Here is a 14,449-nt window from a genome sequence, read left to right on the forward strand (position 1 = left end):
TGTGTTTTGGGGGTCTCAGATTTCTGCCAAATGAATAAAGGTCCCCAGAAGAGCCATGAGCCAGCTAAGGAGATGTAGCCCTTGCTGTATATGCCCTCAGAGAGGTATATGTCCTTCCATTTCTACCTCTTATTCAGACTCTACAAGCCTCTAGTTGTTATATGAGCCTGGTCAGAAAAAAAGAAACAAACAAAAACCATCTTTTCCTTAGGAGCTAGCAGAAGAAGCTGTCTGCTCTGTGATGAGTGAAATGTCAGGAGAAATTAAACACAACACTAGAGTGAGCCCACCAGAGACGATACATCTTTTGATTAAATGCATTCAGCATCTATCTCTTGATGTATACTGATGCATTACCCTAGGGGGAGGGGTAATTACATTGGTCTGTCACTGCTCCAGTCCCAGGCTCTTTCTGTTACTTTAAGACTGATGATGACAGCAGTGCTCATATCTTACATATGAAAAAAGCAAAACAAAAAGCTTTAGCTCATTCTTTATTAAAAAGAAAAAAAATATGCTTTATTAAAGTTGAAACAATCCATCCCCCTAATTTCTGCCACTTGGTGAAATTTTGCATATCACCTCTAGCCACTCGTGATTGCGTTCAGTTGACTGTTGAGCACAGGGTAGGGTAGATTATTCTTTTAGACTGAGCTGGCAATGGCAGCGTTCATATTCTGCCACTTGGATTTTCATGGTGGGTGTTTTTCTCTGGTATTTTTCAGGATCTTTGGTGAAGTGATGGGCTGCTTCTGTGATTCCCCACCCCAAAGCCCCACATTCCCTGAGGCAGGTCACACGTCTCTATACGATGAAGACAAGGTATACTGTCCCGTTGGGAGACTGCTTTGCTCCTTCACATCCATGACTTGTACTATGTATATACTATCTTTCTGACTTTGGAGTGTTATAGGGAAGAATTCATCTTTTTTAAAAATTCTGACCTGAGGATATTTTTTTCATTGATATTTTTTTTCTTTTTTAGAGATAATGGAGGGAGGGAAGAGAAAAACATTGATGTGAGAGAAACACATCGATTGGTTGCCTCCCGTTTGCACTCTGACCTGGGTTAGGGATCCAGCCTGCAACCAAGGAATATGCCCTTGACCAGGAATTGAACCTGTGACCCTTTGGTCCACGGGCTGATGCTCTAATCACTGTGAAAAACTTGGCCAGGGCAGGAATTCATCTTTTTACCCTACTATTTATTATTTAATTTTATATACATTATCAAGTATTTTTGGAAATTTGTAGAATATAAATTCTGACCTAAAACATATTAATCTTGGAATCCATACTGTGGAATAGGCTCGGCTGTATCTATTGTAGCTGCTTCTGGGTCTCTGAATGTTGTTTCAAAGACTTCAGCTTTGGTTGCTTCAATTCTTATGTAGTAATGGCTTGGATATTTGCACAGTGGTACTATTATAATCTTCAGGGAATGGTAGACTTTAGATAGCAGGAATAATACGCATTTTGTTTAAAACTTTGTCCTTTTATTAAATCCCTTCTATTCATTTCTCAGTAAACAAGTTGTTGTTTTTCCCTACCAGGTTGTTTTTCTGTGGTTTGACACTTTTACTGTATGATAAATTGTTAGGAAATGTATTATGAGGGAATATGTTCAGATGGCTTCTTTCACTCATTTTTCTTTACCTTCTGTGAAGAGATGTGGCAGTTGGTTTCATTCCCATTTTATTGGTGACAAAATTGAGACTGATCTTCAAGGACATGTCAAGTCAAGGTGTGGGGCCACTTCTAGCTAATGCCTTTGCTGCCTTATCTTTTAAAAGTTGGATGTTTTACTTCATTCAATCTCCATTATAGATGTTGGGTGGTAGTTTCAATTTGCTTATGAGTGCTAGTGGGCAAATCAAAATGTCCTGTGGGGTATATCTCTTTTTTAGTCATTCTACCAAGTACTATAATTTTTCTCTGCCTCTGTATTAGCCAGTCTCCTAATGTCTTTGTCTTGTGTTCTTGAGTTACAGGTCCCCAGGGATGAACCTATTCACATTCTGAATGTGGCTATCAAGACTGACTGTGATATTGAGGATGACAGGCTGGCAGCGATGTTCAGAGAGTTTACCCAGCAAAACGTAAGCCCTCAGCTGGGTGGAAACCTGTGACGGCTCCTTTCCTGCTGGCTGGGTATCATACCCATCTTTTTATCAGTTGCTGCTTGTAAGGCCTCTCACTGTTGATGACTATGTCCTTCACATAGTTCTCTGCCTATATGGGTAAAATTCCAAAGGGATAATGAATATCTTTTTATGTCAAGAAATATAGACCTCAACTATTTAAAATGTTTTAGGAAGGGAAGTGTGATCCTAAATCTTTCCCAAAGCTCCGGTCTTGAACTTTGAATCCCCTGCTGACTATTTTCCTTTGGTGGCTTACTTCCACATGTCTATGTCCACAATCCCCTCAGGATTCTTCTGTATCCTCTTATCCCCTCCCTTAAAGGTATCAGTTATACTTCCATTCTCCTTTCAATTTTGTATGACTTATATATCTCGCACTGACATCAAACTTCGTAGTTTAAACCTAAATTTTCATCATTTTCCTTCACCTCTTCTGACCCCTCATCTGCTCCCTCCTCCCCCCAAACAAAACAAAAACAAAAAACCGAAGTAACCAGTCATTCAGAAATCATTGACTTCCTCTTTTTCCTTGCCATTGCATGATGCTGCTCCTCTACCACAATCTATGTGTTTATTGGTATCTGGTCAGTCACCAAGCTCTGTTTTTTGTTTGTACTGTCTCTTTCCCTCCCTTCTTCCCTTTCTTTCTTTTCAGATTTTTAATTCCCTCTACCATCTCTCTGGTTTGAAACCTTATTCACCTCACACCTGAGACACTACAACAGGTTTACTTGCGATCTACTTATCTTCCTTCACTTTTCCCCTCCCGATAGTTTCCATTTTGTTCACCACCACAAAATTAAATGGCCAAAATGCCCTCTTACCAAATTATTCTCCCACTCAGCAGTGATTCTCTGTTACTTCTAGGATGCCTCCTTAACTTGATATTTAACATCAGCCTATTGACGAAGGCTAACAATCTAGCCTTCACTGTTCCGTGAAAATACCTAAGTCTTTGTGTCTCGTCTCTTCTACTGCCCCTCACCCGGAATGTTTCTCTTTCTTTCCAAATCCTGCTTGTTTTAAAGACTTTTTCAAATTTCACCTCTTCTATGAGTACTTCTCTGAATAGCCCTAACTAAAATGTATTTTTCCTCCCTTAAACTTTTAATTGGTCAGCATACATTCACTAGCAATAATAATACTTTTTATTTATAAAGAACTTCTGTGTACAATTTTTTATTTGCACCTCACCACAGTCCCATGAGGTTAGATTAGTTAGGAATTATTCCAGTTTTGCACTTGGGGAAAAACTCAAACTCAGATTAATTAAAGCCCCCTCCTCCCCCCTTTGATCACCAGCTGGTAGATGATGGAGCAAAAATTAGTATTTAAGGCTTTGATTCCACCTCTCGGGGCCACAGATCTAGGTGCTTTAGTAAATAATGTATTCTTTTGGCCCTGAAGATGCTTCAAGTTTAGTTGGAGGGACTGGGTAGGCATGCTCAAAATGATAGTCTGCATATAGTTACATGTCATTGCAATATATGATAGATGCCAAAGTGTCCTCTTCAGCTATCCTTAATGACAAAGACCCATGTGTTTTCTTTGAATGGGAACTACCTAGCTATAGTGCTTATTATTAAAAAAGAACTGAATAGATTTTTAAAAGCTTGATTTAGCAGTATAAACAATTAATGCCATCGGCATTCACATCATGTAATGCTAATGGTAGATACCTGGGAAAAGATGGTAACTTTGTGCTTAACATGAGTCCTAGCATTTACTTCATGTTGCTCTGGGATTATAGTGGCCAACCTGAAGAAAGGCACTTACAGAAAAGTGAAAATAGGGGACATGCCTGGGAATTTTTCTTTAGAAGAGAAATTTACCTTTCTTTTTACCCTTGTCTTGTGAACACATAAAATTAACCTGAAACCAGGGACCAAAGAAACCTTAGCTGGAAGAGTGCTAATGTTGTTCATGACTGCTGGTGCTGCTATTTGCTGAGATAATCTGAAATTTTCTTCTCAGGTTTTGAGGCACTAATTGCCCTTATTTGATTGTTTGGACCTCAACTGTAGGCTTTTTATTACCCCCAGATCTTAGTGCTGTATGTCATGATATGTTGATTTAAAGAGGCAGTTTCTTCATCTTCACTACATAAATTTATAACATTAATTGGCAATAAGAAACTACCTTTTTCTTTTACTGGACTTGAAAACTGAGGCACAGAGAAATCCATTGTCTTTGCCCGAGGCTATTCAGAAGGGTAAGGGTAGACATTCCAAGCCTAGAGAAGCTGTTAACTGCATCAGGTACTGTGCTTATCCAGAAATATTAGGCATTTTCACTTCCTTGTTTTGAAAAGAATGTAAAAATAAAAATAAGGAAAGGTAATAAAAAAAAGCTGAAATAACTAGTTTTATTTTTCACTTCATGATCATGTTCCTAGCAGTTTAGAAAAAGTTTTTTTTTTAAGCACACATTAAACTATCAAATAGGTTGATCCAAATTGTCCAAATAATCTTCTAGTCCCAGCATGTCTTTTTTTCTCTCAGAGAAATTAGGATCATATATTTGTAAATGACTTGTGGAGGAGATTGAAGCAGTCAGTGTAAATGGAGTTTCTCCAGGTGCTGGCGCCTAATCGCTGGGTAATAGCTGTGGACTTGCTGTGAGGCCCGCATTATTACAATGTAATCAGAATCCTGTTGCTCTGCTGTTATTGTCAGCCACTTGTGGAATTTTAAAAGCAATAACAATTTTGACTTTAAATCATGGCATTATTAAAGTTATTTTCTTCCCTTGCCTGAACATAGCTATTGATGCTTGTCTTTGAAGGGCTTGGCTGTGGTGGAATTCTTTGTTGGTGGTGTCAGAAGAAATGTTTCTGTTCCTTGGCACACTGAAAGATTGAGAACCACCACCACTCACCCCTCCCTCCACTCCTCCCTTCACTCCTTCCTTCCTCCATTCTGTGTTCCCTTCCTCCCTCCCTTTCTTTCTTTTCTTATTGTAGTATCAATACTTGGTTATTTATAATAACAGTTATGATGTCAGTACAGATCATTTTTAAATGTTATTAAACCAAAATTTATGTAAATTTGACCAGGGAATTTATTATTAGGAAATTTATTTTTCCAATTATATTTTGCTTATGTTGCTAATTAATTTTATTACTAAGCAAATGCTATAATAGAAAATGTTCTCCAGTAGGAGGAAATGGCTTGGGAATGTGCTTATTTATAAGCAGACTCCAATTTGAATTTAAAAAATATATAGTATCATGAAAATCAAGAATTGGCTTATGAACATATCTCTTGGCTAGAGTTATAGCAAGGAATTGATGAAACGAAAGTCTGGACGTAGGTTGCAAAAGCCCACATATTTTTTCTATTTGTATTTCTCATATATTTTCACAGGTCATTCAACTGGTGAGATTGCTTTTCTACTTGTTGCCATGTAGCCCCTCTTTGCTAGGGCCCTTTAAGATCATGCTGTTTACTTAGCTCATTAAACTGTTTCTTTGTCTCTGCCTTTTGAGATAAATGAGCAGTACAGATAGAAGAAAGCTTAGATCCAAAGGCCCAAGACTCATATGAGACAGTCCTGTAACTGCTGGTCTCTCTTGCCTTCTGATACACTGCTCAGCCATGCCAAGTGGAAATATGAATAATCACTAAATTTAAAAGTCCATTAGACATTGCTTTTAGCAATTTTTAAAGAGAATTTAAAAAAAAAATACTTTCATGTAAAGTAGGGGGAGGCATGTTCTAGAATAAATGAAAAGATCAGGATTTGTTAGGTTGGATTCTAGGAATGCTATATATGACGGTAGGTGCTATGTATAATCTAAACAACAATTTAGAACCTGAAATTTCCACTTTATGACATTTTCTTCTTCTTCTGATCTGAATGACCTGATTTCATTTATCTTCTGTTTTAGTTTTAATCTTCACATTTGAACATGCTCACCAATGTGATTTCTATAAGTAGAATTGTGCTAAAATCTACCTTGAAGTGAATCAGACCTTAGAGAACTTAGGTGACTTCATATGACTGCTGTTCCTACACAAAGTTCTCTCTCAATTTTGTCCAGATCAATATAAAACCTGTCTCATAAGACTTCGTCCCAGGATCCAGTGAGATTTATTTATTTGCAAGTTTGAAGGTACCAAGCCAAAAACATAGATAGATAACCAAAAAGGATGTTTAGCCCAATTAGAGCCTGTGGAGGACTGAATTGGGGTAAGATTTAGGATGAATGGAGATCTTATCTATCTTTTGTTTTACATGTTTCTCCATAGAAAGCTACTCTGGTTGAGCATGGAATCCGCCGTCTTACTTTCCTGGTTGCACAAAAGGTATTGGCGTACTGTCTAACATTTCTGAAGATGCTGCTAGAATTTTTAAAAATCAGGAAGTGGAGTTATAATCATAAACTTATTTGTAGAATTTATGCTGAGAAATAACTGTTTTCTATAAGTTTAAGAAAAACATTAACTCATCTTTTACTCAATTTGGTTTTAAATTTATTATTTCTTTCCTTTCTGTCTTTCATTTGAAAGGATTTTAGGAAACAGATCAGCTATGAGGTGGATCAGAGATTTCATGTAAGTAAAAGGAACAATAATGAAATATTATTCACTGTTTTATCTGTTTCCCATTGATTATTTAAACATAGAATATGTGTGAGTTATTTAGAAGGGCTGGACTGATGTTTGGTCCCACTTCTTTTAGAAAGTATTATAATGACTATTCGATTCTTCTATGGTTGTTGTTTTTTTCTACCCTATAACATTCTCAGTATATCTCTGAGAAATAATTAAGAATGAGCATATACATTTATCTGAATGAATAAGGTAGAAGCAGGAGCTAATTTCTTCTACGCACACAGTGAATCAATAATCGAGAACTGTCAATTGCTCTTTGGGGTCTTGGCTTTTTCCAAAAAGGATTCAAGTTCTATTATTGAGAATTATCAATTATGAGAAACAATCATTTATTATTAAAATGCCTTAACCGAGCCTAACTTGGTACTTTTGTCTTATGTTAATTTTAGGAGCAGGAAATAAATAAAAATTGCACATTAAGTTGCTTGTTCTCCTATTTAACTGAATTAACTTAATATTTATGAGATTAAAAGTTTTATTGAAAAAAGAAGTAAGTTATTAGCCTGGTATCTGAACTAAAGTATACCCATATGATCGGTATGATGATAGCACTAAGACCAAAAACCCAGTTTGCAATAAAGATGTCATTCTCTAAAATGACTGATTGTAGTAAAAATATTTCTTTATAAGTTGATCCTAATATAGCTAAGATTCCAGAGGATATTAGGAAGCCTTAATTTTCCTGATAAGAATTTTGTTTTATCAATTAAGATAATTAAATTAGTTTTCAAGGCCTGTTTATTTGCAATAATGAAGATAATATTTGGGATTCTGGAAATTACTTTCTAAACTTAAGGACCTATGTGTGGTTGCTTTTATTGCCCTTTTGTTTATTAGATCTTTAGCACTTGACATTTCGTTTTCCTTCTAACAGTTCACCTTGTTGGTCTAGTCCAGCAATTTTCAACCTTTTTAATCCCATGGCACACATAAACTAATTACTAAAATTCTGTGGCACACCAAAAAATATGTTTTTTTGCTGATATGACAAAAAATGATTATAATTTTGATTTATTCACACCGATCGGCTATTGTAGTGTTGGCTATTGTCATTTTTTAATTTAACAATCTAAGGGAAAAGAGGTCAGTACCCCTGACTAAATAGCATGTTTTAAAAATTCTTGTGGCACACCGATTGAAAATCGCTGGTCTAGTCTATAGAGAAACAAGAGAGTCTACCCTGCAAACTAAAGAGCTAAGATTCTCTGAAATGCTCTAGGAAGTGTTGTGGACTACACAACTCCCCTGTGTTATTGATGTCAGGAAGCCAAGCAGAGTACAGATACATATCAATCAATAACTTTAGATAGGAAACTGCAGACAGTGAAGAAGTATGAGGAGCTTAAAGGGAACCCTGGAGCTTTAGGAAGAAAAATCCAAAGCTTAGAGAATAAAATTGATACTTAGGGATAGAATATGAGAGACATGAATAAATACTGTGGCCGGTGGATGCTGATCAGAGCTAAGGTAGACATGCCAGAGCCAGGCCCTGGATTTGGAAGAATATTGGGCTAGGTTCTTAAACTTTAACCTGGTTTTTATTTTTTCACTGACTTTGGGATACTATATTTTTCTGGAGAATCATGTTGAATTTGTAAAATTGTTTTCCTTTTTCCTAGTGGTTCAGATGGAGCCTTCATGTTTATAGCATATGAACTAGTTTCCCATAATAAGCATTTTCATGATAAATTAAAACTCTCTACTAAAAATTTTTAAAAGCCAAAGCAATTAATTATTACGGGCATTTTTTAGTGTGTTTTATACATAGAAAAAAAATATATCTTGTCTTACTGCTAAATCTATGTCATGTCCTAGAGAGTGTGTGTGTGTGTGTGTGTGTGTGTGTATGTGTATATATATAGCTTTAAAACATGTTTTCCCTCTCTGTTCTAATATTTCTGGACTTAGGTTGAAGAGGGACATGTACAGGCAAAATCTACTTAGAAATGAGCCCGGCTATGGGTCTTTCTTAGGAATCATGGTCCAGTTCCTATTTATAGTGACATCAAGTGGGAAACTGGTTATATTACCAAGTGACGTGATTTGTCATGAATGTAGGAAAGGTTGCTTTAGAACTTAGAGAAATTAAGGTGGAGACTAGATTTTCTCTGAAGCATTGAATGGCAGAGGAGTTGGGCTATTTTTATGTTAGGCCCCTTAGAAATAATTAGTGGTTACACAGGGGGCAAGGGCAACTATTACTGAATTCCATCCAGGATCTACAATAACCAGGACCCCTTGGCAGGAGCTGTACAAATCCAGGGCTCACTGCCATGGTGTTGCTGTAAGTTCCTCTGCTGGTGGTAGCTTACCATCATGAAGGGTGCTTAGCCTTTGTCATGTCATCTGATGTGTGCTTGCCCCATAGTTAGTGTAGTGTGAAAAAGAGGAAGCTTTCCGTGAGTGTTAGAGATGAATCCCTTGATCTCTCTGGCTTCTTGGTAATCCACTGTGATGTATGCAGTCTCTCCTGTTCCACACTGTGAAATCCCTATATTATTGAATAGAAGAGAGAAAGCAAGCGTACATGAGGGGGCAAGGAGAGGAGGAAGGTTACCAAGTTTGGTTCAAGAACAACATTGGCTGGTGTGGATGAAGCAGCTCTACTGTTACATAGTTGTCTCTCAGACCATTTCAGAACCAGAACAAGGCAAATGAGGGCCAGAGTAGAGGTTCCTAGAGAGTGGGTATATTGTTAGGTGTTTTTTTTCAGATACAGTGAAGGCTATAAGCATTTCCAAAAATTTGATGTTTAATCTCCACAGTCCCACTGGAATGCCTGCTGCTACCTTAGTCTCTTGACTCTACATGAAGCCTGTTCTGAGCTGGCAATATTTGTCAGCATTAAGGACACTTGGTGTCGAGTCTGTTTCCAGACCATGTAATTAAATCAAGTACCTATCATGGGATTTGAATAACTGCTTAACATTACTATGATAACAGAACATTTGAGGAAAAATTAGCCTATTCTTATAAATATCTTCTTCATATTAAAAAAATATTGAAACCTTGAAAGCCAAAGAACAGGCTTTGAATTTTTGCAGCTATGAAAGCTGCAGCTCTCTGCATTCATGTAGTATTAAGTCTGTTTCACTCACATTTCAGGTTCCAAAACGTGCAGCAGAAGGTGCTATTTAACTGGAATATAAGTATTATACTTTTTGAAGTTTCCATATTTTTTCAGCAAAGTGTTTTAAGAATACTAAAATGTACATTTTCAGGATTTCTTCTTATCCTTTGCCACCTAAGCAAGAGCATTAGGGCCAAAAACTGTGATGAGATTCTAAATCAGTTTTGCATCTGTAAAGTTTCCTTTTGATTCTTGTTTGTAAGATTTCATGAGATTTTTAAAATTCTGCTATAAATAGCCTAGATGCACTTTTATTGATTTTATGTAAATAACTCGCACTTTAAAATGAAATGTTTTGGAAGGAAGGGCCCACTATTGAAAAGAGTTATCATGGTTAAGTAGTTCGTTTCTTTAAAAAAAATTTATATGTCAACTATATCTCAATAAAGCTGAAAAAATTGGTAGTTTTGTTTGCTAGTGGATCAACTATTAGTTTTTCAGAAGGTTTGGTTTGGGTTTTTGTTTTAATTACAGTCTATATAATTAGTTCTCAGCATGTTGAGGTAAAAGAGAATTGCACCAGCAAGCTTTCAATTTCTTCATCTCATTAGGTTTTTAACACGATTATTAGTATCATAATCAGCTATGATGTTTTCTGTTGCAGGTTTTCACATTCTCTGATTTGCAGGGTGTCTTGATTGGCTAATTTAGTCAAATTATTTTGATTGTCTTGATGATGGTTGGCTGATTTAGAACACAGCAGGGGTATAATTTCTTCCTGAGAAATGTTGCATTCTTTTGTTTTTTGGTACCAGAACACTAAGAGGGTTTTTCTTTGTGTACATTCAATTATGATATTTGCCCATAACACTAGTAGAATGTCTGGAAAGCAATTATATTAGTGATAGAATAAGCATGAATGCAGTTAGTGGAAAAATTGGCAATATGAGGATGAGGTAGGATGAAGGAATTTACTAAAACTATAGGATCAGACTTTTGTATTTCTTTTTTTCTGTGTTTTTCTGTATTCCTGTGATTTTTGTTTGTGTGTGTGTGTGAATGCCAAAAAGAGGTGACTTTCTATAAAAGTCCTCAGACTTGAAGAATTGCTCATTAATCCTGCTGTCCCATTGCACAGAAGTTCTTACTCTCCTGTTCTGAATGCTTTATGCTTAAATTGAGGATTTTTCTGTAGAGCTAAAATTTACTCAAAAAATGTTTGCTGATATTAACTCATAACACCTTTTCTTAGCTAACTTTAATGAAAGTGGTTTTTCTTATTGGTGGTCTATTCCCACCTCTGCCAAGAATTAGTCAGTCTCTTTCATTATTTGTAATAAAGGCATTTCTATTCAAATTGTTTGCTTTTCATGCCTTTCAGTTACTACAAATTTTTTTAGTTGGTTTAAGTGGTAAAAACAAAAAGTGTTTTTTGGTTTCTATTGTTACGTTTTTGAAGGAAAATAGTCATTTAAATAAATGATGTACTAAATAAATATTTTAATTAATTAATGTTTATCACACTCTTCTATTCTGTCTTAACAATTAAGTAAAATATTTATTTAGTACATCACTTTCCTTTCAGAAATTTTCATGAAAGTATTTTGTTACCCTTCCTTTTTTGACTTGTGTTACCTTAGGTAGTGCTCTGAAAGCCATATTTCTCAAGAATAAAACAAAATGAGACTATAAAGCCCTGAGCATATACCCTACTGACAATGCAGCTGAACATCTTTCTGTTTAACCTTGAAGTCATCCCCATGTTCTTTACTATTATTCAGGGGAATTAGAGAATTACTTAGAATGAAAACACCATCAGTAAAATATCAGTGCTGTGTAAAGTTCACTTTCAAAAGACTTTTAAAGACCTAAGCCTGGATAGGGGGTTTCCCAGGCTTGCTAAACAACAAGCTCCTAGAAGCCTGTTAAATGCAATTTTACAGTTAAAATGCAAGAAAAATGTAAGAAGGTTTACTAACTGCAAGCTATAGTTAAGGTGAGGGTGAGGTGTAATACCTGTGGAAAGTATTTAATAAGTTTTCAGTAAATTCATGAACCACAACTTTTCAGTATGAGTTTTGCTTTGTTTTTTAAATTTTTTTTAAAAAAAGAATTTCTGTTTAAAGAGAAGACTTCTATTGAATCTGGGTTATAACAAAAATAGAAGGGTAATGCTCTACACGTGAGAAGTAGTGTGGTAGAGATGAAGGGCATGAAGAGACCCAAGTTCATATTCTAGGTTTCTGATACTGGGCATATCACTTGGTCATGGCTTCCTCAGCTGTAAAATGGGATACCTAACCTCGAGAGGTTGTTGAGAGCATTCAAGGGGACAACACATGGGAGCGCCTGCCACCTAGCAGGCTTTCATTTCAGCTCATGTTTCCTTCATGGTTCCTAAAGCTCATTGAGAGACATTTATGCAGCTGGTCCTGGTTTCTCTGTCTTGTCCCAATGAGTGTTTGATTATCTTGCACTCATAATGAAGAAGATGCCTAATGAAACCTCCTATAGTGGCACATAGTAATGACTTGACTCTAACACCACCAATAGAGCTTTCCATCCGAGAAACGGGGGTATTTGGTGTTAATAAGTTAAATTTCAGAAACTAATGGACTCTGCTAATTGAATTCATCTTTGTTAATTAATAAGGTTCTAGTAAATTGGTTGCTTTCTTTTGTAATGCCCTGTAAAAGAGCGGTAAGACCAAATGATTCTATGTTCACTAGTTTCACCCCATTCTTTCTTACACATGTAGTGGTAGTGACCAAAGTAACATCTTTACTTTTGTCTTCAAACGTTATTGTTTAAACCCTTCAGATTATTGATTTGAGAGTGAATGAGGAAGACACATGGATTGGGGATTTTATGCTTTCTGGTTAGTTTCATTTTAAGAGTTTCTTAAGGGGAAACTTGGGAAATCAGTCCAATAACTGCTATTGCAGTGCAGAAGCTTAGAGAGTATATTGGTTTTATTTGCCAGGTTGTGCCAAGAGCAACACCCAGGAAGAATTTTTTTTTTCCTCACTTGGGAGATGAAGAAATACAATTCCCCGCCCTCTCCCCACCCCCCAAGAGAGGGTAACTATTGAAGTTAGGTTAATGGTGTGGTGATTCTCAAATGTAGAAGTGGGGTCAAAGTGATGGTTACCCAGAGGATCATTCACATTCCCTAGGCTAAGGTTCAGTAAGGATTGTGTTTTCTAAGAAACTGTCTTTTGATGCTTGAGTGCTTCTGTACTATATGTTGATCCCCAAAGAACTATATCTATGAAAGACTGATACATTTTCCCCTTCTTTTAACACAGAGAGAATTCCCTAAATTTTTCACGTTCCGAGCAAGGGATAAGGTAAGAACTAATTCCTTCCCTCTGTTTTGTTTTATTTTTATGTTTCTTTTTCCTTACAAGTCTAAGAGTGGCATATCTTTGCCGTTTTTTTCTCTAATTGAATCTGTGCTTCCCTTTGCCTTACATGTATCTTAGAACGAAAGAAGACTGTCTTCTGAAAGAGTTTGGTTTAGGAAATAATTGAATATACTGACCTACCCAAGAAAGCAATAAATTTCAAAATCATCCTTATGCTTTTGATGTGATATTAAAGGACTGCTATACTTAGTAGGATTATTCTCATCACCTACAGTTTGTTTATATTCAGAGTTACAGTTTTTCAAATTTTAAAATACAAACTTTCAGACTGTGTTGGTTTCTTCCTGTTACCATTCACTCAATTGACATGTACTCTGGAAAAACAATTTAATTTCAGCAAAAAAATATATTAAATGTAAATATAGTTCTTAAGGGATATATATATATATATATGTGTATATATATGTATATGTATATATAGGATGTTTCAAAGCCAAATACCTCTATTTAAAAAATTATATAATGTTCATTTGTCAAGTATTTACTGTGTCCTTTGTATTGTGCCAGAAATTATAAGAGTATAAGACATGGGTTTTGCCCATGCGCATTTTATTTATTTATTTATTTTTAAATATATATTTTATTGATTTTTTACAGAGAGGAAGGGAGAGAGATAGAGAGTTAGAAACATCGATGAGAGAGAAACATCGATCAGCTGCCTCCTGCACATCTCCCACTGGGGATGTGCCCGCAACCAAGGTACATGCCCTTGACCGGAATCGAACCTGGGACCTTTCAGTCCGCAGGCCGATGCTCTATCCACTGAGCCAAACCGGTTTCGGCGCCCATGAGCATTTTAGACTAGGTGGGTAAAACCAAAACACTAGTATGTGAAGTAGTTGTTAATGTGAAACAGTTTGTAGTTCATTGTTTAAAAAAAAAAAAGAATTATAAAGATATTAAATGCTACAGGAGTTCTAGGGGAATTGATTTTTTTGTTTGTTTTTAATGGAGAGCATCATCACTTGTAAAAGCATAAATGATGAAAGCTTGGGAAGTTAAATAGGTTTTTTAGCGCCTAACCTTATGTAAGCTATAGCATTATCCTTGAATGTAGACCATTTTTGTTGTTCATTAGCACATCATAGCTTATGTTTTTATTTTTAAGCATCTCTTTTACATAAGTACGCGTTAATAATATCATTCTGTAACCACTTCTGGTGGGCTGTTTTTTCTCCAATTCTTGTGCTC

The 14,449-nt window shown here is 36.0% G+C and overlaps 1 protein-coding gene across 2 annotated transcripts in view; it reads left to right on the forward strand.

Annotated features, from left to right (window-relative positions):
- Nucleotides 1–14,449, forward strand: part of ACACA (acetyl-CoA carboxylase alpha) — a 259,649-nt gene that overhangs the window by 150,815 nt on the left and 94,385 nt on the right. For both annotated transcript variants that reach the window (XM_070393704.1, XM_070393705.1), the window contains 5 exons: nucleotides 726–822; nucleotides 1,992–2,099; nucleotides 6,395–6,451; nucleotides 6,656–6,700; nucleotides 13,139–13,180. In XM_070393704.1, coding sequence (XP_070249805.1) covers nucleotides 726–822; nucleotides 1,992–2,099; nucleotides 6,395–6,451; nucleotides 6,656–6,700; nucleotides 13,139–13,180 — 349 coding nt within the window. The remainder of the gene's footprint in view (nucleotides 1–725; nucleotides 823–1,991; nucleotides 2,100–6,394; nucleotides 6,452–6,655; nucleotides 6,701–13,138; nucleotides 13,181–14,449) is intronic.

The sequence above is a fragment of the Myotis yumanensis genome, unplaced genomic scaffold, assembly GCF_028538775.1.
Source record: "Myotis yumanensis isolate MYYU_CA2020_CCGP unplaced genomic scaffold, mMyoYum1.0.hap1 SCAF_16, whole genome shotgun sequence".
NCBI lineage: Eukaryota > Metazoa > Chordata > Mammalia > Chiroptera > Vespertilionidae > Myotis > Myotis yumanensis.